Genomic DNA, 27,500 nt, shown 5'->3' on the forward strand with positions numbered 1-27,500 from the left:
ACAGTCAGTGGAAAAACAGCAACACACAATACTAAATCCTGTCAGGAAGGAGGAGCCATGATCACACGGGGTTACTGTATCTCTCTGGGAGACCAACCATGATCACACGGGGTTACTGTATCTCTCTGATCAAACCATGATCACACGGGGTTACTGTATCTCTCTGATCAAACCATGATCACACGGGGTTACTGTATCTCTCTGATCAAACCATGATCACACGGGGTTACTGTATCTCTCTGGGAGATCATGATCACACGGGGTTACTGTATCTCTCTGGGAGATCATGATCACACGGGGTTACTGTATCTCTCTGATCAAACCATGATCACACGGGGTTACTGTATCTCTCTGGGAGATCATGATCACACGGGGTTACTGTATCTCTCTGGGAGACCATGATCACACGGGGTTACTGTATCTCTCTGGGAGATCATGATCACACGGGGTTACTGTATCTCTCTGATCAAACCATGATCACACGGGGTTACTGTATCTCTCTGATCAAACCATGATCACACGGGGTTACTGTATCTCTCTGGGAGACCATGATCTCACGGGGTTACTGTATCTCTCTGGGAGACCATGATCACACGGGGTTACTGTATCTCTCTGATCAAACCATGATCACACGGAGTTACTGTATCTCTCTGATCAAACCATGATCACACGGGGTTACTGTATCTCTCTGATCAAACCATGATCACACGGGGTTACTGTATCTCTCTGATCAAACCATGATCACACGGGGTTACTGTATCTCTCTGGGAGACCATGATCACACGGGGTTACTGCATCTCTCTGGGAGACCATGATCACACGGGGTTACTGTATCTCTCTGATCAAACCATGATCACACGGGGTTACTGTATCTCTCTGATCAAACCATGATCACACGGGGTTACTGTATCTCTCTGGGAGACCATGATCACACGGGGTTACTGTATCTCTCTGATCAAACCATGATCACACGGGGTTACTGTATCTCTCTGATCAAACCATGATCACACGGGGTTACTGTATCTCTCTGGGAGACCATGATCACACGGGGTTACTGTATCTCTCTGATCAAACCATGATCACACGGGGTTACTGTATCTCTCTGATCAAACCATGATCACACGGGGTTACTGTATCTCTCTGGGAGATCATGATCACACGGGGTTACTGTATCTCTCTGGGAGACCATGATCACACGGGGTTACTGTATCTCTCTGATCAAACCATGATCACACGGGGTTACTGTATCTCTCTGATCAAACCATGATCACACGGGGTTACTGTATCTCTCTGGGAGACCATGATCACACGGGGTTACTGTATCTCTCTGATCAAACCATGATCACACGGGGTTACTGTATCTCTCTGGGAGACCATGATCACACAGGGTTACTGTATCTCTCTGGGAGACCATGATCACACGGGGTTACTGTATCTCTCTGATCAAACCATGATCACACGGGGTTACTGTATCTCTCTGGGAGACCATGATCACACGGGGTTACTGTATCTCTCTGGGAGACCATGATCACACGGGGTTACTGTATCTCTCTGGGAGACCATGATCACACGGGGTTACTGTATCTCTCTGATCAAACCATGATCACACGGGGTTACTGTATATCTCTGATCAAACCATGATCACACGGGGTTACTGTATCTCTCTGATCAAACCATGATCACACGGGGTTACTGTATCTCTCTGGGAGACCATGATCACACGGGGTTACTGTATCTCTCTGATCAAACCATGATCACACGGGGTTACTGTATCTCTCTGATCAAACCATGATCACACGGGGTTACTGTATCTCTCTGGGAGATCATGATCACACGGGGTTACTGTATCTCTCTGATCAAACCATGATCACACGGGGTTACTGTATCTCTCTGGGAGACCAACCATGATCACACGGGGTTACTGTATCTCTCTGATCAAACCATGATCACACGGGGTTACTGTATCTCTCTGGGAGATCATGATCACACGGGGTTACTGTATCTCTCTGATCAAACCATGATCACACGGGGTTACTGTATCTCTCTGGGAGACCAAACCATGATCACACGGGGTTACTGTATCTCTCTGATCAAACCATGATCACACGGGGTTACTGTATCTCTCTGGGAGATCATGATCACACGGGGTTACTGTATCTCTCTGATCAAACCATGATCACACGGGGTTACTGTATCTCTCTGATCAAACCATGATCACACGGGGTTACTGTATCTCTCTGATCAAACCATGATCACACGGGGTTACTGTATCTCTCTGGGAGACCATGATCACACGGGGTTACTGTATCTCTCTGATCAAACCATGATCACACGGGGTTACTGAATCTCTCTGATCAAACCATGATCACACGGGGTTACTGTATCTCTCTGGGAGACCATGATCACACGGGGTTACTGTATCTCTCTGATCAAACCATGATCACACGGGGTTACTGTATCTCTCTGGGAGATGATGATCACATGGGGTTACTGTATCTCTCTGGGAGACCATGATCACACGGGGTTACTGTATCTCTCTGGGAGATCATGATACACGGGGTTACTGTATCTCTCTGATCAAACCATGATCACACGGGGTTACTGTATCTCTCTGGGAGATCACACCATGATCACACGGGGTTACTGTATCTCTCTGATCAAACCATGATCACACGGGGTTACTGTATCTCTCTGATCAAACCATGATCACACGGGGTTACTGTATCTCTCTGGGAGACCATGATCACACGGGGTTACTGTATCTCTCTGATCAAACCATGATCACACGGGGTTACTGTATCTCTCTGGGAGACCATGATCACACGGGGTTACTGTATCTCTCTGGGAGACCATGATCACACGGGGTTACTGTATCTCTCTGATCAAACCATGATCACACGGGGTTACTGTATCTCTCTGGGAGACCAACCATGATCACACGGGGTTACTGTATCTCTCTGATCAAACCATGATCACACGGGGTTACTGTATCTCTCTGATCAAACCATGATCACACGGGGTTACTGTATCTCTCTGGGAGACCAACCATGATCACACGGGGTTACTGTATCTCTCTGATCAAACCATGATCACACGGGGTTACTGTATCTCTCTGGGAGACCAACCATGATCACACGGGGTTACTGTATCTCTCTGGGAGATCATGATCACACGGGGTTACTGTATCTCTCTGGGAGATCATGATCACACGGGGTTACTGTATCTCTCTGGGAGACCAACCATGATCACACGGGGTTACTGTATCTCTCTGATCAAACCATGATCACACGGGGTTACTGTATCTCTCTGATCAAACCATGATCACACGGGGTTACTGTATCTCTCTGATCACACCATGATCACACGGGGTTACTGTATCTCTCTGATCACACCATGATCACACGGGGTTACTGTATCTCTCTGATCAAACCATGATCACACGGGGTTACTGTATCTCTCTGATCAAACCATGATCACACGGGGTTACTGTATCTCTCTGGGAGATCATGATCACACGGGGTTACTGTATCTCTCTGGGAGACCATGATCACACGGGGTTACTGTATCTCTCTGGGAGATCATGATCACACGGGGTTACTGTATCTCTCTGGGAGATCATGATCACACGGGGTTACTGTATCTCTCTGGGAGACCAACCATGATCACACGGGGTTACTGTATCTCTCTGATCAAACCATGATCACACGGGGTTACTGTATCTCTCTGATCAAACCATGATCACACGGGGTTACTGTATCTCTCTGATCACACCATGATCACACGGGGTTACTGTATCTCTCTGATCAAACCATGATCACACGGGGTTACTGTATCTCTCTGGGAGACCAAACCATGATCACACGGGGTTACTGTATCTCTCTGGGAGATCATGATCACACGGGGTTACTGTATCTCTCTGGGAGACCATGATCACACGGGGTTACTGTATCTCTCTGATCAAACCATGATCACACGGGGTTACTGTATCTCTCTGGGAGACCATGATCACACGGGGTTACTGTATCTCTCTGGGAGATCATGATCACACGGGGTTACTGTATCTCTCTGGGAGACCATGATCACACGGGGTTACTGTATCTCTCTGGGAGACCAACCATGATCACACGGGGTTACTGTATCTCTCTGATCAAACCATGATCACACGGGGTTACTGTATCTCTCTGGGAGACCAAACCATGATCACACGGGGTTACTGTATCTCTCTGGGAGACCAAACCATGATCACACGGGGTTACTGTATCTCTCTGGGAGACCAAACCATGATCACACGGGGTTACTGTATCTCTCTGATCAAACCATGATCACACGGGGTTACTGTATCTCTCTGATCAAACCATGATCACACGGGGTTACTTTATCTCTCTGATCAAACCATGATCACACGGGGTTACTGTATCTCTCTGGGAGACCATGATCACACGGGGTTACTGTATCTCTCTGATCAAACCATGATCACACGGGGTTACTGTATCTCTCTGATCAAACCATGATCACACGGGGTTACTGTATCTCTCTGGGAGACCATGATCACACGGGGTTACTGTATCTCTCTGGGAGATCATGATCACACGGGGTTACTGTATCTCTCTGATCAAACCATGATCACACGGGGTTACTGTATCTCTCTGGGAGACCATGATCACACGGGGTTACTGTATCTCTCTGATCACACCATGATCACACGGGGTTACTGTATCTCTCTGGGAGACCAACCATGATCACACGGGGTTACTGTATCTCTCTGGGAGACCATGATCACACGGGGTTACTGTATCTCTCTGGGAGATCATGATCACACGGGGTTACTGTATCTCTCTGATCAAACCATGATCACACGGGGTTACTGTATCTCTCTGATCAACCCATGATCACACGGGGTTACTGTATCTCTCTGATCAAACCATGATCACACGGGGTTACTGTATCTCTCTGGGAGATCATGATCACACGGGGTTACTGTATCTCTCTGGGAGACCATGATCACACGGGGTTACTGTATCTCTCTGATCAAACCATGATCACACGGGGTTACTGTATCTCTCTGGGAGACCATGATCACACGGGGTTACTGTATCTCTCTGATCAAACCATGATCACACGGGGTTACTGTATCTCTCTGGGAGACCAACAATGATCACACGGGTTACTGTATCTCTCTGGGAGACCATGATCACACGGGGTTACTGTATCTCTCTGATCAAACCATGATCACACGGGGTTACTGTATCTCTCTGATCACACCATGATCACACGGGGTTACTGTATCTCTCTGGGAGACCATGATCACACGGGGTTACTGTATCTCTCTGGGAGACCATGATCACACGGGGTTACTGTATCTCTCTGATCAAACCATGATCACACGGGGTTACTGTATCTCTCTGATCAAACCATGATCACACGGGGTTACTGTATCTCTCTGATCACACCATGATCACACGGGGTTACTGTATCTCTCTGGGAGATCATGATCACACGGGGTTACTGTATCTCTCTGGGAGACCAACCATGATCACACGGGGTTACTGTATCTCTCTGATCAAACCATGATCACACGGGGTTACTGTATCTCTCTGATCAAACCATGATCACACGGGGTTACTGTATCTCTCTGATCACACCATGATCACACGGGGTTACTGTATCTCTCTGATCACACCATGATCACACGGGGTTACTGTATCTCTCTGATCAAACCATGATCACACGGGGTTACTGTATCTCTCTGATCAAACCATGATCACACGGGGTTACTGTATCTCTCTGGGAGATCATGATCACACGGGGTTACTGTATCTCTCTGGGAGACCATGATCACACGGGGTTACTGTATCTCTCTGGGAGATCATGATCACACGGGGTTACTGTATCTCTCTGGGAGATCATGATCACACGGGGTTACTGTATCTCTCTGGGAGACCAACCATGATCACACGGGGTTACTGTATCTCTCTGATCAAACCATGATCACACGGGGTTACTGTATCTCTCTGATCAAACCATGATCACACGGGGTTACTGTATCTCTCTGATCACACCATGATCACACGGGGTTACTGTATCTCTCTGATCAAACCATGATCACACGGGGTTACTGTATCTCTCTGGGAGACCAAACCATGATCACACGGGGTTACTGTATCTCTCTGGGAGATCATGATCACACGGGGTTACTGTATCTCTCTGGGAGACCATGATCACACGGGGTTACTGTATCTCTCTGATCAAACCATGATCACACGGGGTTACTGTATCTCTCTGGGAGACCATGATCACACGGGGTTACTGTATCTCTCTGGGAGATCATGATCACACGGGGTTACTGTATCTCTCTGGGAGACCATGATCACACGGGGTTACTGTATCTCTCTGGGAGACCAACCATGATCACACGGGGTTACTGTATCTCTCTGATCAAACCATGATCACACGGGGTTACTGTATCTCTCTGGGAGACCAAACCATGATCACACGGGGTTACTGTATCTCTCTGGGAGACCAAACCATGATCACACGGGGTTACTGTATCTCTCTGGGAGACCAAACCATGATCACACGGGGTTACTGTATCTCTCTGATCAAACCATGATCACACGGGGTTACTGTATCTCTCTGATCAAACCATGATCACACGGGGTTACTTTATCTCTCTGATCAAACCATGATCACACGGGGTTACTGTATCTCTCTGGGAGACCATGATCACACGGGGTTACTGTATCTCTCTGATCAAACCATGATCACACGGGGTTACTGTATCTCTCTGATCAAACCATGATCACACGGGGTTACTGTATCTCTCTGGGAGACCATGATCACACGGGGTTACTGTATCTCTCTGGGAGATCATGATCACACGGGGTTACTGTATCTCTCTGATCAAACCATGATCACACGGGGTTACTGTATCTCTCTGGGAGACCATGATCACACGGGGTTACTGTATCTCTCTGATCACACCATGATCACACGGGGTTACTGTATCTCTCTGGGAGACCAACCATGATCACACGGGGTTACTGTATCTCTCTGGGAGACCATGATCACACGGGGTTACTGTATCTCTCTGGGAGATCATGATCACACGGGGTTACTGTATCTCTCTGATCAAACCATGATCACACGGGGTTACTGTATCTCTCTGATCAACCCATGATCACACGGGGTTACTGTATCTCTCTGATCAAACCATGATCACACGGGGTTACTGTATCTCTCTGGGAGATCATGATCACACGGGGTTACTGTATCTCTCTGGGAGACCATGATCACACGGGGTTACTGTATCTCTCTGATCAAACCATGATCACACGGGGTTACTGTATCTCTCTGGGAGACCATGATCACACGGGGTTACTGTATCTCTCTGATCAAACCATGATCACACGGGGTTACTGTATCTCTCTGGGAGACCAACAATGATCACACGGGTTACTGTATCTCTCTGGGAGACCATGATCACACGGGGTTACTGTATCTCTCTGATCAAACCATGATCACACGGGGTTACTGTATCTCTCTGATCACACCATGATCACACGGGGTTACTGTATCTCTCTGGGAGACCATGATCACACGGGGTTACTGTATCTCTCTGGGAGACCATGATCACACGGGGTTACTGTATCTCTCTGATCAAACCATGATCACACGGGGTTACTGTATCTCTCTGATCAAACCATGATCACACGGGGTTACTGTATCTCTCTGATCACACCATGATCACACGGGGTTACTGTATCTCTCTGGGAGACCATGATCACACGGGGTTACTGTATCTCTCTGATCAAACCATGATCACACGGGGTTACTGTATCTCTCTGGGAGACCAACCATGATCACACGGGGTTACTGTATCTCTCTGATCAAACCATGATCACACGGGGTTACTGTATCTCTCTGATCAAACCATGATCACACAGGGTTACTGTATCTCTCTGGGAGACCATGATCACACGGGGTTACTGTATCTCTCTGATCAAACCATGATCACACGGGGTTACTGTATCTCTCTGGGAGATCATGATCACACGGGGTTACTGTATCTCTCTGATCAAACCATGATCACACGGGGTTACTGTATCTCTCTGGGAGACCAACCATGATCACACGGGGTTACTGTATCTCTCTGGGAGATCATGATCACACGGGGTTACTGTATCTCTCTGGGAGATCATGATCACACGGGGTTACTGTATCTCTCTGATCACACCATGATCACACGGGGTTACTGTATCTCTCTGATCAAACCATGATCACACGGGGTTACTGTATCTCTCTGATCAAACCATGATCACACGGGGTTACTGTATCTCTCTGATCAAACCATGATCACACGGGGTTACTGTATCTCTCTGATCACACCATGATCACACGGGGTTACTGTATCTCTCTGATCAAACCATGATCACACGGGGTTACTGTATCTCTCTGATCAAACCATGATCACACGGGGTTACTGTATCTCTCTGATCACACCATGATCACACGGGGTTACTGTATCTCTCTGATCACACCATGATCACACGGGGTTACTGTATCCCTCTGATCAAACCATGATCACACGGGGTTACTGTATCTCTCTGATCAAACCATGATCACACGGGGTTACTGTATCTCTCTGGGAGATCATGATTAGAGATCGACCAATAATCGGCTCGGCCGATAATTACGGCCGATATTCACGTTTTGGCGTCATATCGGCTATCGGCTTTATAAGGCCGATATTGCGTCACTACGAAAGAGCCATATAATGTTGGTGAGCAAGAAGCGTGCCGTGCACATCGCGGAGGGTCTACTCGGAGACTGCATCATTTCCAACGGTAAGTTAAGGCACACAATCACCGAAAATTAATAGTTTTGTCATGTTAAATTGATTTTCATAATAGGCAGCCTCCAATAACGTGGAAGTAATGCAACTAACGTTAGCTAGCCTTAACAAGCTAGGCTATGCTAGTTGCTAGAACTTTCCCTTGGCTTGAGTCTGACTGATAGCTAGCTAACGTCACCAATTGGCTCTCCCATCCTTGTAGTTCAAATCAAAGTCACTCAGCCATTTTACACCTTATTAGGAAATGGTCTGTTAGCTAACTTAACATGAGTCAGTAAGTAGCCCACCGGAGGAATTACACCAGCTCGGGAGATTTTATGGAGCGGTAAAACTGACAGGTCCAGCGGGCTAGCTCAACGTCTAGACTTTTTTTCCACTTGTGGACAATGAAAGCGCATTGTAAAGAGGGGAGAAGGATCTTAAAAAAAACATTTAATTCAGTCTGATAAAGATGTAATATACATCGAATTTTAAGACTATTTGAATCAAGGCAAAACTATGCACTTCTAGACATATAGGAAAGCGGAAGCGCATTGAGAGGCATGGATGTGAGGGGAGGAAGGACGTTCGGAATTAACTGTTAAATCAATTGAACTCTTATGAAGGTGTAGGCCTAATGTACATTAATGTAACTCTGCGCCACAACAAAAACGATATGGCACCAGCGAAATCTCCCATGCTGTTCTGCCATCTCCCTCTCCGGAGAGGCACCTACGGCACTTGCTGATACGCGGTCGTATCCCATTGAGCTGGATGAGCTCATTCACTTGTAGGCTATTACGCACAACTTGTTGCCTAAAACGATATGATGTCGGATGCAACTCTGCTCTTCCCGTTGTCAAATAGTTTATTAATTAGCACCCATGAATGCAAATGAAAACAAATAGTAAACTACATACATTCAGCTGATAAAAAGAGGGTGCCTGTGCACAGCGTAGGCTATATCAAAGGTGCAGGTATAAAGCCAGAGCTAGTCATAAGAAAATTGTTACATACCGCACACTTAGACAACAGTAGTCTATATTTGAGGATGGCCTGTTTAATTGTGCGATGCGTTTCGCATGTTGCTTCTATAGGCTCATCGAAGCAATGCGAAAGGAGAGCATGACGAAGCGAGCGAAACGCATCGCTCAATTAAACAGACAACTCTAATATACTGTTGTCTAAGTGTGCAGTATGTTACAATTCTGTCATGAAACATTCAGCTGTGTTGAAAAGTAAAACATTGAAAATCAGTCAAAGGGACAATTCTGTAGTCTGCTCCCACTGGAGAAATAGTCTACATTGTTGTGGTTTGCTGTAGTTTCATATAGTCCTTTTTCTATGGAACGTCATTATCCCGTTTCGAAATTGCCTACATATCGCTGTAATGAGTTCATTCTTTTTTTGCCAAAATGCGCACACTTAATTGTTTACCAACAGTAAAATGGTCTATTGTCTTTATTTTCTTTTAGGTGTCTGCAATAGGCTAAAAACTAAATTAAACGGGCAGGAAAAATGTCTTGAAACGTGGTGACTTGACTGTAGTTTAATTGGATATTAACCTGTGTGTTTTTGTCTTTTTTTCTTATATATTTTTTTAGACTATGTCATCAAGAGTGACCTCATTGATCACATGTATGATGCCTTGCTTGGCGTCAGGTCAGCAGTGGTTAGTGTCGGGGCCAGCCTGGAAGAGCAGCTAGAGCGGTACCTACGAGAGCCAGTGATTGACCATAAAAGTGATCCACTCGAGTGGTGGAAGATCAGCGAGGCAGAGTTGCCCCTGCTCGCCCCTCTTGCGAGGAGATATCTCTGTCCCCCACCTTCTTCCGTTCCTAGTGAGCGTGTATTTAGTGAAGTGGGGGCAATATATGAAAAAAGAAGAAACAAGCTCCGCGGTGAGCAGGCTGAGAGGCTATGCTTCTTACACCACAACCTAGTTATCTTAGATTGGGAGTATTAGGCTGATAACACCTTACTACACTGGGCATGCTTGGTTACGTTTCATGATTAGTAGCAGCGTTCCGTCTCACTCTCAGCAGAGCAGTAGCCTGCCCTGTTCTAAATGGCAACGTTCAGCTACTGTAGCCTGTAAAACATTCAGTTGAAATGTATTTTATTTTATTAGATTTTGTTGAATGAGAACATGAGACATGAGAGGAATTGTGGCCTATTTATTTTTAATTCATTTGTAATACAGTATATGAGAGCTGTTAAATGTGTGCCCAGGTGAAGACCAAAATAAAATATTTTATTTTATTTGCATCTCTCCTTGTCATTTTGTAAAAGAAAAAAAAAGTGAATTGGTGATATTAAATATCGGCCTTAAATATCGGCTATCGGCCACCTCAATTTGCCAATTATCGGTATCGGTATCGGCCCTAAAAAATGCATATCGGTCGATCTCTAATCATGATCACACGGGGTTACTGTATCTCTCTGATCAAACCATGATCACACGGGGTTACTGTATCTCTCTGGGAGACCAAACCATGATCACACGGGGTTACTGTATCTCTCTGATCAAACCATGATCACACGGGGTTACTGTATCTCTCTGATCAAACCATGATCACACGGGGTTACTGTATCTCTCTGGGAGACCATGATCACACGGGGTTACTGTATCTCTCTGATCAAACCATGATCACACGGGGTTACTGTATCTCTCTGATCAAACCATGATCACACGGGGTTACTGTATCTCTCTGGGAGATCATGATCACACGGGGTTACTGTATCTCTCTGGGAGACCATGATCACACGGGGTTACTGTATCTCTCTGGGAGATCATGATCACACGGGGTTACTGTATCTCTCTGGGAGATCATGATCACACGGGGTTACTGTATCTCTCTGGGAGACCAACCATGATCACACGGGGTAACTGTATCTCTCTGATCAAACCATGATCACACGGGGTTACTGTATCTCTCTGATCAAACCATGATCACACAGGGTTACTGTATCTCTCTGGGAGATCATGATCACACGGGGTTACTGTATCTCTCTGGGAGACCAACCATGATCACACGGGGTTACTGTATCTCTCTGATCAAACCATGATCACACGGGGTTACTGTATCTCTCTGATCAAACCATGATCACACGGGGTTACTGTATCTCTCTGATCACACCATGATCACACGGGGTTACTGTATCTCTCTGATCAAACCATGATCACACGGGGTTACTGTATCTCTCTGATCAAACCATGATCACACGGGGTTACTGTATCTCTCTGGGAGATCATGATCACACGGGGTTACTGTATCTCTCTGGGAGACCATGATCACACGGGGTTACTGTATCTCTCTGGGAGATCATGATCACACGGGGTTACTGTATCTCTCTGATCAAACCATGATCACACGGGGTTACTGTATCTCTCTGGGAGATCACACCATGATCACACGGGGTTACTGTATCTCTCTGATCAAACCATGATCACACGGGGTTACTGTATCTCTCTGATCAAACCATGATCACACGGGGTTACTGTATCTCTCTGGGAGACCATGATCACACGGGGTTACTGTATCTCTCTGATCAAACCATGATCACACGGGGTTACTGTATCTCTCTGGGAGACCATGATCACACGGGGTTACTGTATCTCTCTGGGAGATCATGATCACACGGGGTTACTGTATCTCTCTGGGAGATCATGATCACACGGGGTTACTGTATCTCTCTGGGAGATCATGATCACACGGGGTTACTGTATCTCTCTGGGAGATCATGATCACACGGGGTTACTGTATCTCTCTGGGAGATCATGATCACACGGGGTTACTGTATCTCTCTGGGAGACCAACCATGATCACACGGGGTTACTGTATCTCTCTGATCAAACCATGATCACACGGGGTTACTGTATCTCTCTGATCAAACCATGATCACACGGGGTTACTGTATCTCTCTGATCAAACCATGATCACACGGGGTTACTGTATCTCTCTGGGAGATCATGATCACACGGGGTTACTGTATCTCTCTGGGAGATCATAATCACACGGGGTTACTGTATCTCTCTGGGAGACCATGATCACACGGGGTTACTGTATCTCTCTGGGAGATCATGATCACACGGGGTTACTGTATCTCTCTGGGAGACCAACCATGATCACACGGGGTTACTGTATCTCTCTGATCAAACCATGATCACACGGGGTTACTGTATCTCTCTGATCAAACCATGATCACACGGGGTTACTGTATCTCTCTGATCACACCATGATCACACGGGGTTACAGTATCTCTCTTGATCAAACCATGATCACACAGGGTTACTGTATCTCTCTGATCAAACCATGATCACACGGGGTTACTGTATCTCTCTAATCAAACCATGATCACACAGGGTTACTGTATCTCTCTGATCAAACCATGATCACACGGGGTTACTGTATCTCTCTGGGAGATCATGATCACACGGGGTTACTGTATCTCTCTGGGAGATCATGATCACACGGGGTTACTGTATCTCTCTGATCAAACCATGATCACACGGGGTTACAGTATCTCTCTGATCAAACCATGATCACACGGGGTTACTGTATCTCTCTGGGAGATCATGATCACACGGGGTTACTGTATCTCTCTGATCAAACCATGATCACACGGGGTTACTGTATCTCTCTGGGAGACCATGATCACACGGGGTTACTGTATCTCTCTGATCAAACCATGATCACACGGGGTTACTGTATCTCTCTGATCAAACCATGATCACACGGGGTTACTGTATCTCTCTGATCAAACCATGATCACACGGGGTTACTGTATCTCTCTGATCAAACCATGATCACACGGGGTTACTGTATCTCTCTGGGAGACCATGATCACACGGGGTTACTGTATCTCTCTGATCAAACCATGATCACACGGGGTTACTGTATCTCTCTGGGAGACCAACCATGATCACACGGGGTTACTGTATCTCTCTGATCAAACCATGATCACACGGGGTTACTGTATCTCTCTGATCAAACCATGATCACACGGGGTTACTGTATCTCTCTGATCAAACCATGATCACACGGGGTTACTGTATCTCTCTGGGAGATCAGACCATGATCACACGGGGTTACTGTATCTCTCTGATCAAACCATGATCACACGGGGTTACTGTATCTCTCTGGGAGATCAAACCATGATCACACTGGGTTACTGTATCTCTCTGATCAAACCATGATCACACGGGGTTACTGTATCTCTCTGGGAGACCAAACCATGATCACACGGGGTTACTGTATCTCTCTGGGAGACCAACCATGATCACACGGGGTTACTGTATCTCTCTGATCAAACCATGATCACACGGGGTTACTGTATCTCTCTGATCAAACCATGATCACACGGGGTTACTGTATCTCTCTGATCAAACCATGATCACACGGGGTTACTGTATCTCTCTGATCAAACCATGATCACACGGGGTTACTGTATCTCTCTGGGAGACCATGATCACACGGGGTTACTGTATCTCTCTGGGAGATCATGATCACACGGGGTTACTGTATCTCTCTGATCACACCATGATCACACGGGGTTACTGTATCTCTCTGATCAAACCATGATCACACGGGGTTACTGTATCTCTCTGGGAGATCATGATCACACGGGGTTACTGTATCTCTCTGGGAGATCATGATCACACGGGGTTACTGTATCTCTCTGATCAAACCATGATCACACGGGGTTACTGTATCTCTCTGATCAAACCATGATCACACGGGGTTACTGTATCTCTCTGATCACACCATGATCACACGGGGTTACTGTATCTCTCTGGGAGACCATGATCACACGGGGTTACTGTATCTCTCTGATCAAACCATGATCACACGGGGTTACTGTATCTCTCTGATCAAACCATGATCACACGGGGTTACTGTATCTCTCTGGGAGACCAAACCATGATCACACGGGGTTACTGTATCTCTCTGGGAGATCATGATCACACGGGGTTACTGTATCTCTCTGGGAGACCATGATCACACGGGGTTACTGTATCTCTCTGGGAGACCAACCATGATCACACGGGGTTACTGTATCTCTCTGATCAAACCATGATCACACGGGGTTACTGTATCTCTCTGGGAGACCAAACCATGATCACACGGGGTTACTGTATCTCTCTGGGAGACCAAACCATGATCACACGGGGTTACTGTATCTCTCTGGGAGACCAAACCATGATCACACGGGGTTACTGTATCTCTCTGGGAGATCATGATCACACGGGGTTACTGTATCTCTCTGATCACACCATGATCACACGGGGTTACTGTATCTCTCTGATCAAACCATGATCACACGGGGTTACTGTATCTCTCAGATCAAACCATGATCACACGGGGTTACTGTATCTCTCTGATCAAACCATGATCACACGGGGTTACTGTATCTCTCTGATCAAACCATGATCACACGGGGTTACTGTATCTCTCTGGGAGATCATGATCACACGGGGTTACTGTATCTCTCTGATCAAACCATGATCACACGGGGTTACTGTATCTCTCTGGGAGACCATGATCACACGGGGTTACTGTATCTCTCTGGGAGATCATGATCACACGGGGTTACTGTATCTCTCTGATCAAACCATGATCACACGGGGTTACTGTATCTCTCTGGGAGACCATGATCACACGGGGTTACTGTATCTCTCTGATCAAACCATGATCACACGGGGTTACTGTATCTCTCTGGGAGACCAACCATGATCACACGGGGTTACTGTATCTCTCTGGGAGACCATGATCACACGGGGTTACTGTATCTCTCTGGGAGATCATGATCACACGGGGTTACTGTATCTCTCTGATCAAACCATGATCACACGGGGTTACTGTATCTCTCTGATCAAACCATGATCACACGGGGTTACTGTATCTCTCTGATCAAACCATGATCACACGGGGTTACTGTATCTCTCTGATCAACCCATGATCACACGGGGTTACTGTATCTCTCTGGGAGATCATGATCACACGGGGTTACTGTATCTCTCTGATCAAACCATGATCACACGGGGTTACTGTATCTCTCTGATCAACCCATGATCACACGGGGTTACTGTATCTCTCTGGGAGACCATGATCACACGGGGTTACTGTATCTCTCTGATCAAACCATGATCACACGGGGTTACTGTATCTCTCTGGGAGACCACGATCACACGGGGTTACTGTATCTCTCTGATCAAACCATGATCACACGGGGTTACTGTATCTCTCTGATCAAACCATGATCACACGGGGTTACTGTATCTCTCTGATCAAACCATGATCACACGGGGTTACTGTATCTCTCTGGGAGACCATGATCACACGGGGTTACTGTATCTCTCTGATCAAACCATGATCACACGGGGTTACTGTATCTCTCTGGGAGACCAACAATGATCACACGGGTTACTGTATCTCTCTGATCAAACCATGATCACACGGGGTTACTGTATCTCTCTGATCAAACCATGATCACACGGGGTTACTGTATCTCTCTGGGAGACCATGATCACACGGGGTTACTGTATCTCTCTGATCAAACCATGATCACACGGGGTTACTGTATCTCTCTGGGAGACCATGATCACACGGGGTTACTGTATCTCTCTGGGAGACCATGATCACACGGGGTTACTGTATCTCTCTGATCAAACCATGATCACACGGGGTTACTGTATATCTCTGATCACACCATGATCACACGGGGTTACTGTATCTCTCTGATCAAACCATGATCACACGGGGTTACTGTATCTCTCTGGGAGACCATGATCACACGGGGTTACTGTATCTCTCTGATCAAACCATGATCACACGGGGTTACTGTATCTCTCTGATCAAACCATGATCACACGGGGTTACTGTATCTCTCTGGGAGATCATGATCACACTGGGTTACTGTATCTCTCTGATCAAACCATGATCACACGGGGTTACTGTATCTCTCTGATCAAACCATGATCACACGGGGTTACTGTATCTCTCTGATCAAACCATGATCACACGGGGTTACTGTATCTCTCTGGGAGACCATGATCACACGGGGTTACTGTATCTCTCTGATCAAACCATGATCACACGGGGTTACTGTATCTCTCTGGGAGACCAACAATGATCACACGGGTTACTGTATCTCTCTGATCAAACCATGATCACACGGGGTTACTGTATCTCTCTGATCAAACCATGATCACACAGGGTTACTGTATCTCTCTGATCAAACCATGATCACACGGGGTTACTGTATCTCTCTGATCAAACCATGATCACACGGGGTTACTGTATCTCTCTGGGAGACCATGATCACACGGGGTTACTGTATCTCTCTGGGAGATCATGATCACACGGGGTTACTGTATCTCTCTGGGAGATCATGATCACACGGGGTTACTGTATCTCTCTGGGAGACCAACCATGATCACACGGGGTTACTGTATCTCTCTGATCAAACCATGATCACACGGGGTTACTGTATCTCTCTGATCAAACCATGATCACACGGGGTTACTGTATCTCTCTGATCAAACCATGATCACACGGGGTTACTGTATCTCTCTGGGAGACCAAACCATGATCACACGGGGTTACTGTATCTCTCTGGGAGATCATGATCACACGGGGTTACTGTATCTCTCTGATCACACCATGATCACACGGGGTTACTGTATCTCTCTGATCAAACCATGATCACACGGGGTTACTGTATCTCTCAGATCAAACCATGATCACACGGGGTTACTGTATCTCTCTGATCAAACCATGATCACACGGGGTTACTGTATCTCTCTGATCAAACCATGATCACACGGGGTTACTGTATCTCTCTGGGAGATCATGATCACACGGGGTTACTGTATCTCTCTGATCAAACCATGATCACACGGGGTTACTGTATCTCTCTGGGAGACCATGATCACACGGGGTTACTGTATCTCTCTGGGAGATCATGATCACACGGGGTTACTGTATCTCTCTGATCAAACCATGATCACACGGGGTTACTGTATCTCTCTGGGAGACCATGATCACACGGGGTTACTGTATCTCTCTGATCAAACCATGATCACACGGGGTTACTGTATCTCTCTGGGAGACCAACCATGATCACACGGGGTTACTGTATCTCTCTGGGAGACCATGATCACACGGGGTTACTGTATCTCTCTGGGAGATCATGATCACACGGGGTTACTGTATCTCTCTGATCAAACCATGATCACACGGGGTTACTGTATCTCTCTGATCAAACCATGATCACACGGGGTTACTGTATCTCTCTGATCAACCCATGATCATACAGGGTTACTGTATCTCTCTGGGAGATCATGATCACACGGGGTTACTGTATCTCTCTGATCAAACCATGATCACACGGGGTTACTGTATCTCTCTGATCAACCCATGATCACACGGGGTTACTGTATCTCTCTGGGAGACCATGATCACACGGGGTTACTGTATCTCTCTGATCAAACCATGATCACACGGGGTTACTGTATCTCTCTGGGAGACCACGATCACACGGGGTTACTGTATCTCTCTGATCAAACCATGATCACACGGGGTTACTGTATCTCTCTGATCAAACCATGATCACACGGGGTTACTGTATCTCTCTGGGAGACCATGATCACACGGGGTTACTGTATCTCTCTGATCAAACCATGATCACACGGGGTTACTGTATCTCTCTGGGAGACCAACAATGATCACACGGGTTACTGTATCTCTCTGATCAAACCATGATCACACGGGGTTACTGTATCTCTCTGATCAAACCATGATCACACGGGGTTACTGTATCTCTCTGGGAGACCATGATCACACGGGGTTACTGTATCTCTCTGATCAAACCATGATCACACGGGGTTACTGTATCTCTCTGGGAGACCATGATCACACGGGGTTACTGTATCTCTCTGGGAGACCATGATCACACGGGGTTACTGTATCTCTCTGATCAAACCATGATCACACGGGGTTACTGTATATCTCTGATCACACCATGATCACACGGGGTTACTGTATCTCTCTGATCAAACCATGATCACACGGGGTTACTGTATCTCTCTGGGAGACCATGATCACACGGGGTTACTGTATCTCTCTGATCAAACCATGATCACACGGGGTTACTGTATCTCTCTGATCAAACCATGATCACACGGGGTTACTGTATCTCTCTGGGAGATCATGATCACACTGGGTTACTATATCTCTCTGATCAAACCATGATCACACGGGGTTACTGTATCTCTCTGATCAAACCATGATCACACGGGGTTACTGTATCTCTCTGATCAAACCATGATCACACGGGGTTACTGTATCTCTCTGGGAGACCATGATCACACGGGGTTACTGTATCTCTCTGATCAAACCATGATCACACGGGGTTACTGTATCTCTCTGGGAGACCAACAATGATCACACGGGTTACTGTATCTCTCTGATCAAACCATGATCACACGGGGTTACTGTATCTCTCTGATCAAACCATGATCACACAGGGTTACTGTATCTCTCTGATCAAACCATGATCACACAGGGTTACTGTATCTCTCTGGGAGATCATGATCACACGGGGTTACTGTATCTCTCTGATCAAACCATGATCACACGGGGTTACTGTATCTCTCTGATCAAACCATGATCACACGGGGTTACTGTATCTCTCTGATCAAACCATGATCACACGGGGTTACTGTATCTCTCTGATCAAACCATGATCACACGGGGTTACTGTATCTCTCTGATCAAACCATGATCACACGGGGTTACTGTATCTCTCTGATCAAACCATGATCACACGGGGTTACTGTATCTCTCTGGGAGACCAAACCATGATCACACGGGGTTACTGTATCTCTCTGGGAGACCATGATCACACGGGGTTACTGTTTCTCTCTGGGAGACCATGATCACACGGGGTTACTGTATCTCTCTGGGAGACCATGATCACACGGGGTTACTGTATCTCTCTGATCAAACCATGATCACACGGGGTTACTGTATCTCTCTGGGAGACCATGATCACACGGGGTTACTGTATCTCTCTGGGAGACCATGATCACACGGGGTTACTGTATCTCTCTGGGAGACCATGATCACACGGGGTTACTGTATCTCTCTGATCAAACCATGATCACACGGGGTTACTGTATCTCTCTGATCAAACCATGATCACACTGGGTTACTGTATCTCTCTGGGAGACCATGATCACACGGGGTTACTGTATCTCTCTGATCAAACCATGATCACACGGGGTTACTGTATCTCTCTGGGAGACCAAACCATGATCACACGGGGTTACTGTATCTCTCTGATCAAACCATGATCACACGGGGTTACTGTATCTCTCTGATCAAACCATGATCACACGGGGTTACTGTATCTCTCTGGGAGACCAAACCATGATCACACGGGGCTACTGTATCTCTCTGGGAGACCAAACCATGATCACACGGGGTTACTGTATCTCTCTGGAAGACCAAACCATGATCACACGGGGTTACTGTATCTCTCTGATCAAACCATGATCACACGGGGTTACTGTATCTCTCTGATCAAACCATGATCACACGGGGTTACTGTATCTCTCTGATCAAACCATGATCACACGGGGTTACTGTATCTCTCTGATCAAACCATGATCACACGGGGTTACTGTATCTCTCTGATCAAACCATGATCACACGGGGTTACTGTATCTCTCTGGGAGATCATGATCACACGGGGTTACTGTATCTCTCTGGGAGATCATAATCACACGGGGTTACTGTATCTCTCTGGGAGACCATGATCACACGGGGTTACTGTATCTCTCTGATCAAACCATGATCACACGGGGTTACTGTATCTCTCTGGGAGACCATGATCACACGGGGTTACTGTATCTCTCTGATCAAACCATGATCACACGGGGTTACTGTATCTCTCTGATCAAACCATGATCACACGGGGTTACTGTATCTCTCTGGGAGACCATGATCACACGGGGTTACTGTATCTCTCTGGGAGACCATGATCACACGGGGTTACTGTATCTCTCTGATCAAACCATGATCACACGGGGTTACTGTATCTCTCTGGGAGATCATGATCACACGGGGTTACTGTATCTCTCTGATCAAACCATGATCACACGGGGTTACTGTATCTCTCTGGGAGACCATGATCACACGGGGTTACTGTATCTCTCTGATCAAACCATGATCACACGGGGTTACTGTATCTCTCTGATCAAACCATGATCACACGGGGTTACTGTATCTCTCTGATCAAACCATGATCACACGGGGTTACTGTATCTCTCTGATCAAACCATGATCACACGGTGTTACTGTATCTCTCTGGGAGATCAAACCATGATCACACGGGGTTACTGTATCTCTCTGATCAAACCATGATCACACGGGGTTACTGTATCTCTCTGGGAGACCATGATCACACTGGGTTACTGTATCTCTCTGATCAAACCATGATCACACGGGGTTACTGTATCTCTCTGGGAGACCAAACCATGATCACACGGGGTTACTGTATCTCTCTGGGAGACCAACCATGATCACACGGGGTTACTGTATCTCTCTGATCAAACCATGATCACACGGGGTTACTGTATCTCTCTGATCAAACCATGATCACACGGGGTTACTGTATCTCTCTGATCACACCATGATCACACGGGGTTACTGTATCTCTCTGATCAAACCATGATCACACGGGGTTACTGTATCTCTCTGGGAGATCATGATCACACGGGGTTACTGTATCTCTCTGGGAGATCATGATCACACGGGGTTACTGTATCTCTCTGATCACACCATGATCACACGGGGTTACTGTATCTCTCTGATCAACCCATGATCACACGGGGTTACTGTATCTCTCTGGGAGATCATGATCACACGAGGTTACTGTATCTCTCTGGGAGACCATGATCACACGGGGTTACTGTATCTCTCTGGGAGACCATGATCACACGGGGTTACTGTATCTCTCTGATCAAACCATGATCACACGGGGTTACTGTATCTCTCTGGGAGACCATGATCACACGGGGTTACTGTATCTCTCTGATCAAACCATGATCACACGGGGTTACTGTATCTCTCTGATCAAACCATGATCACACGGGGTTACTGTATCTCTCTGGGAGATCATGATCACACGGGGTTACTGTATCTCTCTGGGAGATCATGATCACACGGGGTTACTGTATCTCTCTGATCACACCATGATCACACGGGGTTACTGTATCTCTCTGATCAACCCATGATCACACGGGGTTACTGTATCTCTCTGGGAGATCATGATCACACGAGGTTACTGTATCTCTCTGGGAGACCATGATCACACGGGGTTACTGTATCTCTCTGGGAGACCATGATCACACGGGGTTACTGTATCTCTCTGATCAAACCATGATCACACGGGGTTACTGTATCTCTCTGGGAGACCATGATCACACGGGGTTACTGTATCTCTCTGATCAAACCATGATCACACGGGGTTACTGTATCTCTCTGATCAAACCATGATCACACGGGGTTACTGTATCTCTCTGATCAAACCATGATCACACGGGGTTACTGTATCTCTCTGATCAAACCATGATCACACGGGGTTACTGTATCTCTCTGATCAAACCATGATCACACGGGGTTACTGTATCTCTCTGGGAGACCATGATCACACGGGGTTACTGTATCTCTCTGGGAGACCATGATCACACGGGGTTACTGTATCTCTCTGATCAAACCATGATCACACGGGGTTACTGTATCTCTCTGGGAGACCAACCATGATCACACGGGGTTACTGTATCTCTCTGATCAAACCATGATCACACGGGGTTACTGTATCTCTCTGATCAAACCATGATCACACGGGGTTACTGTATCTCTCTGATCAAACCATGATCACACGGGGTTACTGTATCTCTCTGGGAGACCAACCATGATCACACGGGGTTACTGTATCTCTCTGATCAAACCATGATCACACGGGGTTACTGTATCTCTCTGATCAAACCATGATCACACGGGGTTACTGTATCACTCTGATCACACCATGATCACACGGGGTTACTGTATCTCTCTGGGAGACCATGATCACACTGGGTTACTGTATCTCTCTGATCAAACCATGATCACACGGGGTTACTGTATCTCTCTGATCACACCATGATCACACGGGGTTACTGTATCTCTCTGGGAGACCATGATCACACGGGGTTACTGTATCTCTCTGATCAAACCATGATCACACGGGGTTACTGTATCTCTCTGATCAAACCATGATCACACGGGGTTACTGTATCTCTCTGGGAGACCAAACCATGATCACACGGGGTTACTGTATCTCTCTGGGAGATCATGATCACACGGGGTTACTGTATCTCTCTGGGAGACCATGATCACACGGGGTTACTGTATCTCTCTGGGAGACCAACCATGATCACACGGGGTTACTGTATCTCTCTGATCAAACCATGATCACACGGGGTTACTGTATCTCTCTGGGAGACCAAACCATGATCACACGGGGTTACTGTATCTCTCTGGGAGACCAAACCATGATCACACGGGGTTACTGTATCTCTCTGGGAGACCAAACCATGATCACACGGGGTTACTGTATCTCTCTGATCAAACCATGATCACACGGGGTTACTGTATCTCTCTGATCAAACCATGATCACACGGGGTTACTGTATCTCTCAGATCAAACCATGATCACACGGGGTTACTGTATCTCTCTGGGAGACCATGATCACACGGGGTTACTGTATCTCTCTGGGAGATCATGATCACACGGGGTTACTGTATCTCTCTGATCACACCATGATCACACGGGGTTACTGTATCTCTCTGATCAAACCATGATCACACGGGGTTACTGTATCTCTCAGATCAAACCATGATCACACGGGGTTACTGTATCTCTCTGATCAAACCATGATCACACGGGGTTACTGTATCTCTCTGATCAAACCATGATCACACGGGGTTACTGTATCTCTCTGGGAGATCATGATCACACGGGGTTACTGTATCTCTCTGATCAAACCATGATCACACGGGGTTACTGTATCTCTCTGGGAGACCATGATCACACGGGGTTACTGTATCTCTCTGGGAGATCATGATCACACGGGGTTACTGTATCTCTCTGATCAAACCATGATCACACGGGGTTACTGTATCTCTCTGGGAGACCATGATCACACGGGGTTACTGTATCTCTCTGATCAAACCATGATCACACGGGGTTACTGTATCTCTCTGGGAGACCAACCATGATCACACGGGGTTACTGTATCTCTCTGGGAGACCATGATCACACGGGGTTACTGTATCTCTCTGGGAGATCATGATCACACGGGGTTACTGTATCTCTCTGATCAAACCATGATCACACGGGGTTACTGTATCTCTCTGGGAGACCATGATCACACGGGGTTACTGTATCTCTCTGATCAAACCATGATCACAAGGGGTTACTGTATCTCTCTGATCAAACCATGATCACACGGGGTTACTGTATCTCTCTGGGAGACCAAACCATGATCACACGGGGTTACTGTATCTCTCTGGGAGACCATGATCACACGGGGTTACTGTATCTCTCTGGGAGACCATGATCACACGGGGTTACTGTATCTCTCTGATCAAACCATGATCACACGGGGTTACTGTATCTCTCTGATCAAACCATGATCACACTGGGTTACTGTATCTCTCTGGGAGACCATGATCACACGGGGTTACTGTATCTCTCTGATCAAACCATGATCACACGGGGTTACTGTATCTCTCTGGGAGACCAACCATGATCACACGGGGTTACTGTATCTCTCTGGGAGATCATGATCACACGGGGTTACTGTATCTCTCTGGGAGATCATGATCACACGGGGTTACTGTATCTCTCTGATCAAACCATGATCACACGGGGTTACTGTATCTCTCTGGGAGACCATGATCACACGGGGTTACTGTATCTCTCTGATCAAACCATGATCACACGGGGTTACTGTATCTCTCTGGGAGATCATGATCACACGGGGTTACTGTATCTCTCTGGGAGACCATGATCACACGGGGTTACTGTATCTCTCTGATCAAACCATGATCACACGGGGTTACTGTATCTCTCTGGGAGACCATGATCACACGGGGTTACTGTATCTCTCTGATCAAACCATGATCACACGGGGTTACTGTATCTCTCTGATCAAACCATGATCACACGGGGTTACTGTATCTCTCTGGGAGACCATGATCACACGGGGTTACTGTATCTCTCTGGGAGATCATGATCACACGGGGTTACTGTATCTCTCTGATCAAACCATGATCACACGGGGTTACTGTATCTCTCTGATCAAACCATGATCACACGGGGTTACTGTATCTCTCTGGGAGACCATGATCACACGGGGTTACTGTATCTCTCTGATCAAACCATGATCACACGGGGTTACTGTATCTCTCTGATCAAACCATGATCACACGGGGTTACTGTATCTCTCTGGGAGATCATGATCACACGGGGTTACTGTATCTCTCTGATCAAACCATGATCACACGGGGTTACTGTATCTCTCTGGGAGACCAACCATGATCACACGGGGTTACTGTATCTCTCTGGGAGACCATGATCACACGGGGTTACTGTATCTCTCTGATCAAACCATGATCACACGGGGTTACTGTATCTCTCTGATCAAACCATGATCACACGGGGTTACTGTATCTCTCTGGGAGACCAAACCATGATCACACGGGGTTACTGTATCTCTCTGGGAGACCATGATCACACGGGGTTACTGTATCTCTCTGGGAGACCATGATCACACGGGGTTACTGTATCTCTCTGATCAAACCATGATCACACGGGGTTACTGTATCTCTCTGATCAAACCATGATCACACGGGGTTACTGTATCTCTCTGGGAGACCATGATCACACGGGGTTACTGTATCTCTCTGGGAGACCATGATCACACGGGGTTACTGTATCTCTCTGATCAAACCATGATCACACGGGGTTACTGTATCTCTCTGATCAAACCATGATCACACGGGGTTACTGTATCTGCGTTCTGATGCAGGGGGGGGGTTGGGAGGGGGAGGCGTGTTCGGTCCAGTCTTCCTGGCTGTGTGTGCGTGCGCGTGTCTGTGTGTGCGTGCGCGTGTCTGTGTGTGTGTGAGTGTGAGTGTGTGTGTGAGTGTGTGTGTGAGTCTCACCAGGAGCTCTGGGGGGTGTGGAGGGGGCGGTCCAGTCTTCCTGGCTGTGTGTGTGTGTGTGTGTGTGTGAGTCTCACCAGGAGCTCTGGGGGGTGTGGAGGGGGCGGTCCAGTCTTCCTGGCTGTGTGTGAGTGTGTGTGTGTGTGTGTGAGTGTGTGTGTGAGTCTCACCAGGAGCTCTGGGGGGTGTGGAGGGGGCGGTCCAGTCTTCCTGGCTGTGTGTGTGTGTGTGTGTGTGTGAGTTTGTGTGTGAGTCTCACCAGGAGCTCTGGGGGGTGTGGAGGGGGCGGTCCAGTCTTCCTGGCTGTGTGTGAGTGTGTGTGTGTGTGTGTGAGTTTGTGTGTGAGTCTCACCAGGAGCTCTGGGGGGTGTGGAGGGGGCGGTCCAGGCCGCGCTGTGGCAGCGTCCAGCGGAGATCTGGTGGATGTTCTTCCCCTGCAGGGCTGTGGTCAGCGTGGGCTCCCTCACATGGTTGGTGTGACCAAGGCCCAACTACAATACACACACACACACACACACACACACACACACACATCACTGTACTAAAACATACATCAGTATACTACAACTGCTATAATGTACCAATTACCAATGTGTGCATACTGTGTATATTGGATATTTTGACATAGTGAAAAGCTGTATAGCTACAGTACATATCTCACATACACACACTCAACTGATATGGAACATATGCTGAAAATGCCCATCAGGATATCACTGACAAGACAAGAAGAGCTGATTGACTGACAGTTTGGTGTCATGTCAATGTGTATGTACTGTGTGTGTGTGTGTGTGTGTGTGTGTGTGTGTGTGTGTGTGTGTGTGTGTGTGTGTGTGTGTGTGTATGTACTGTGTGTGTGTGTGTGTGTGTGTGTGTGTATGTGGCCATCACCATTGAAGACACAGTGGTGACTCGGACTGCGAGGAATGTGGGTGTGACCCTGGATGACCAACTGTCGTTCTTCTCACATGTCACATCCGTCACACGCTCCTGCAGATTCCTGCTCTACAACATCAGGAGGATTCACCCTTTCCTCACTGATGAAACGCCAAAGGTACTCATCCAGGCCCTGGTCATCTCCTACCTGCTCATCCAGGCCCTGGTCATCCCCCACCTGCTCATCCAGGCCCTGGTCATCTCCCGCCTGCTCATCCAGGCCCTGGTCATCATCCACCTGCTCATCCAGGCCCTGGTCATCCCCCACCTGCTCATCCAGGCCCTGGTCATCATCCACCTGCTCATCCAGGCCCTGGTCATCATCCACCTGCTCATCCAGGCCCTGGTCATCTCCCACCTGCTCATCCAGGCCCTGGTCATCCCCCGCCTGCTCATCCAGGCCCTGGTCATCTCCCACCTGCTCATCCAGGCCCTGGTCATCTCCCACCTGCTCA

At 47.2% G+C, this 27,500-nt stretch overlaps 1 protein-coding gene across 6 annotated transcripts in view; it reads right to left on the reverse strand.

The window, feature by feature from the left end:
- The window catches only part of herc1 (HECT and RLD domain containing E3 ubiquitin protein ligase family member 1), a 213,392-nt gene that overhangs the window by 14,842 nt on the left and 171,050 nt on the right, over positions 1–27,500 (reverse strand). For all 6 annotated transcript variants that reach the window (XM_084437244.1, XM_084437243.1, XM_084437242.1 and 3 more), the window contains exon 71: positions 26,462–26,600. In XM_084437244.1, coding sequence (XP_084293370.1) covers positions 26,462–26,600 — 139 coding nt within the window. The remainder of the gene's footprint in view (positions 1–26,461; positions 26,601–27,500) is intronic.

This window comes from Borostomias antarcticus (genome assembly GCF_949987555.1).
Source record: "Borostomias antarcticus genome assembly, chromosome: 4".
NCBI lineage: Eukaryota > Metazoa > Chordata > Actinopteri > Stomiiformes > Stomiidae > Borostomias > Borostomias antarcticus.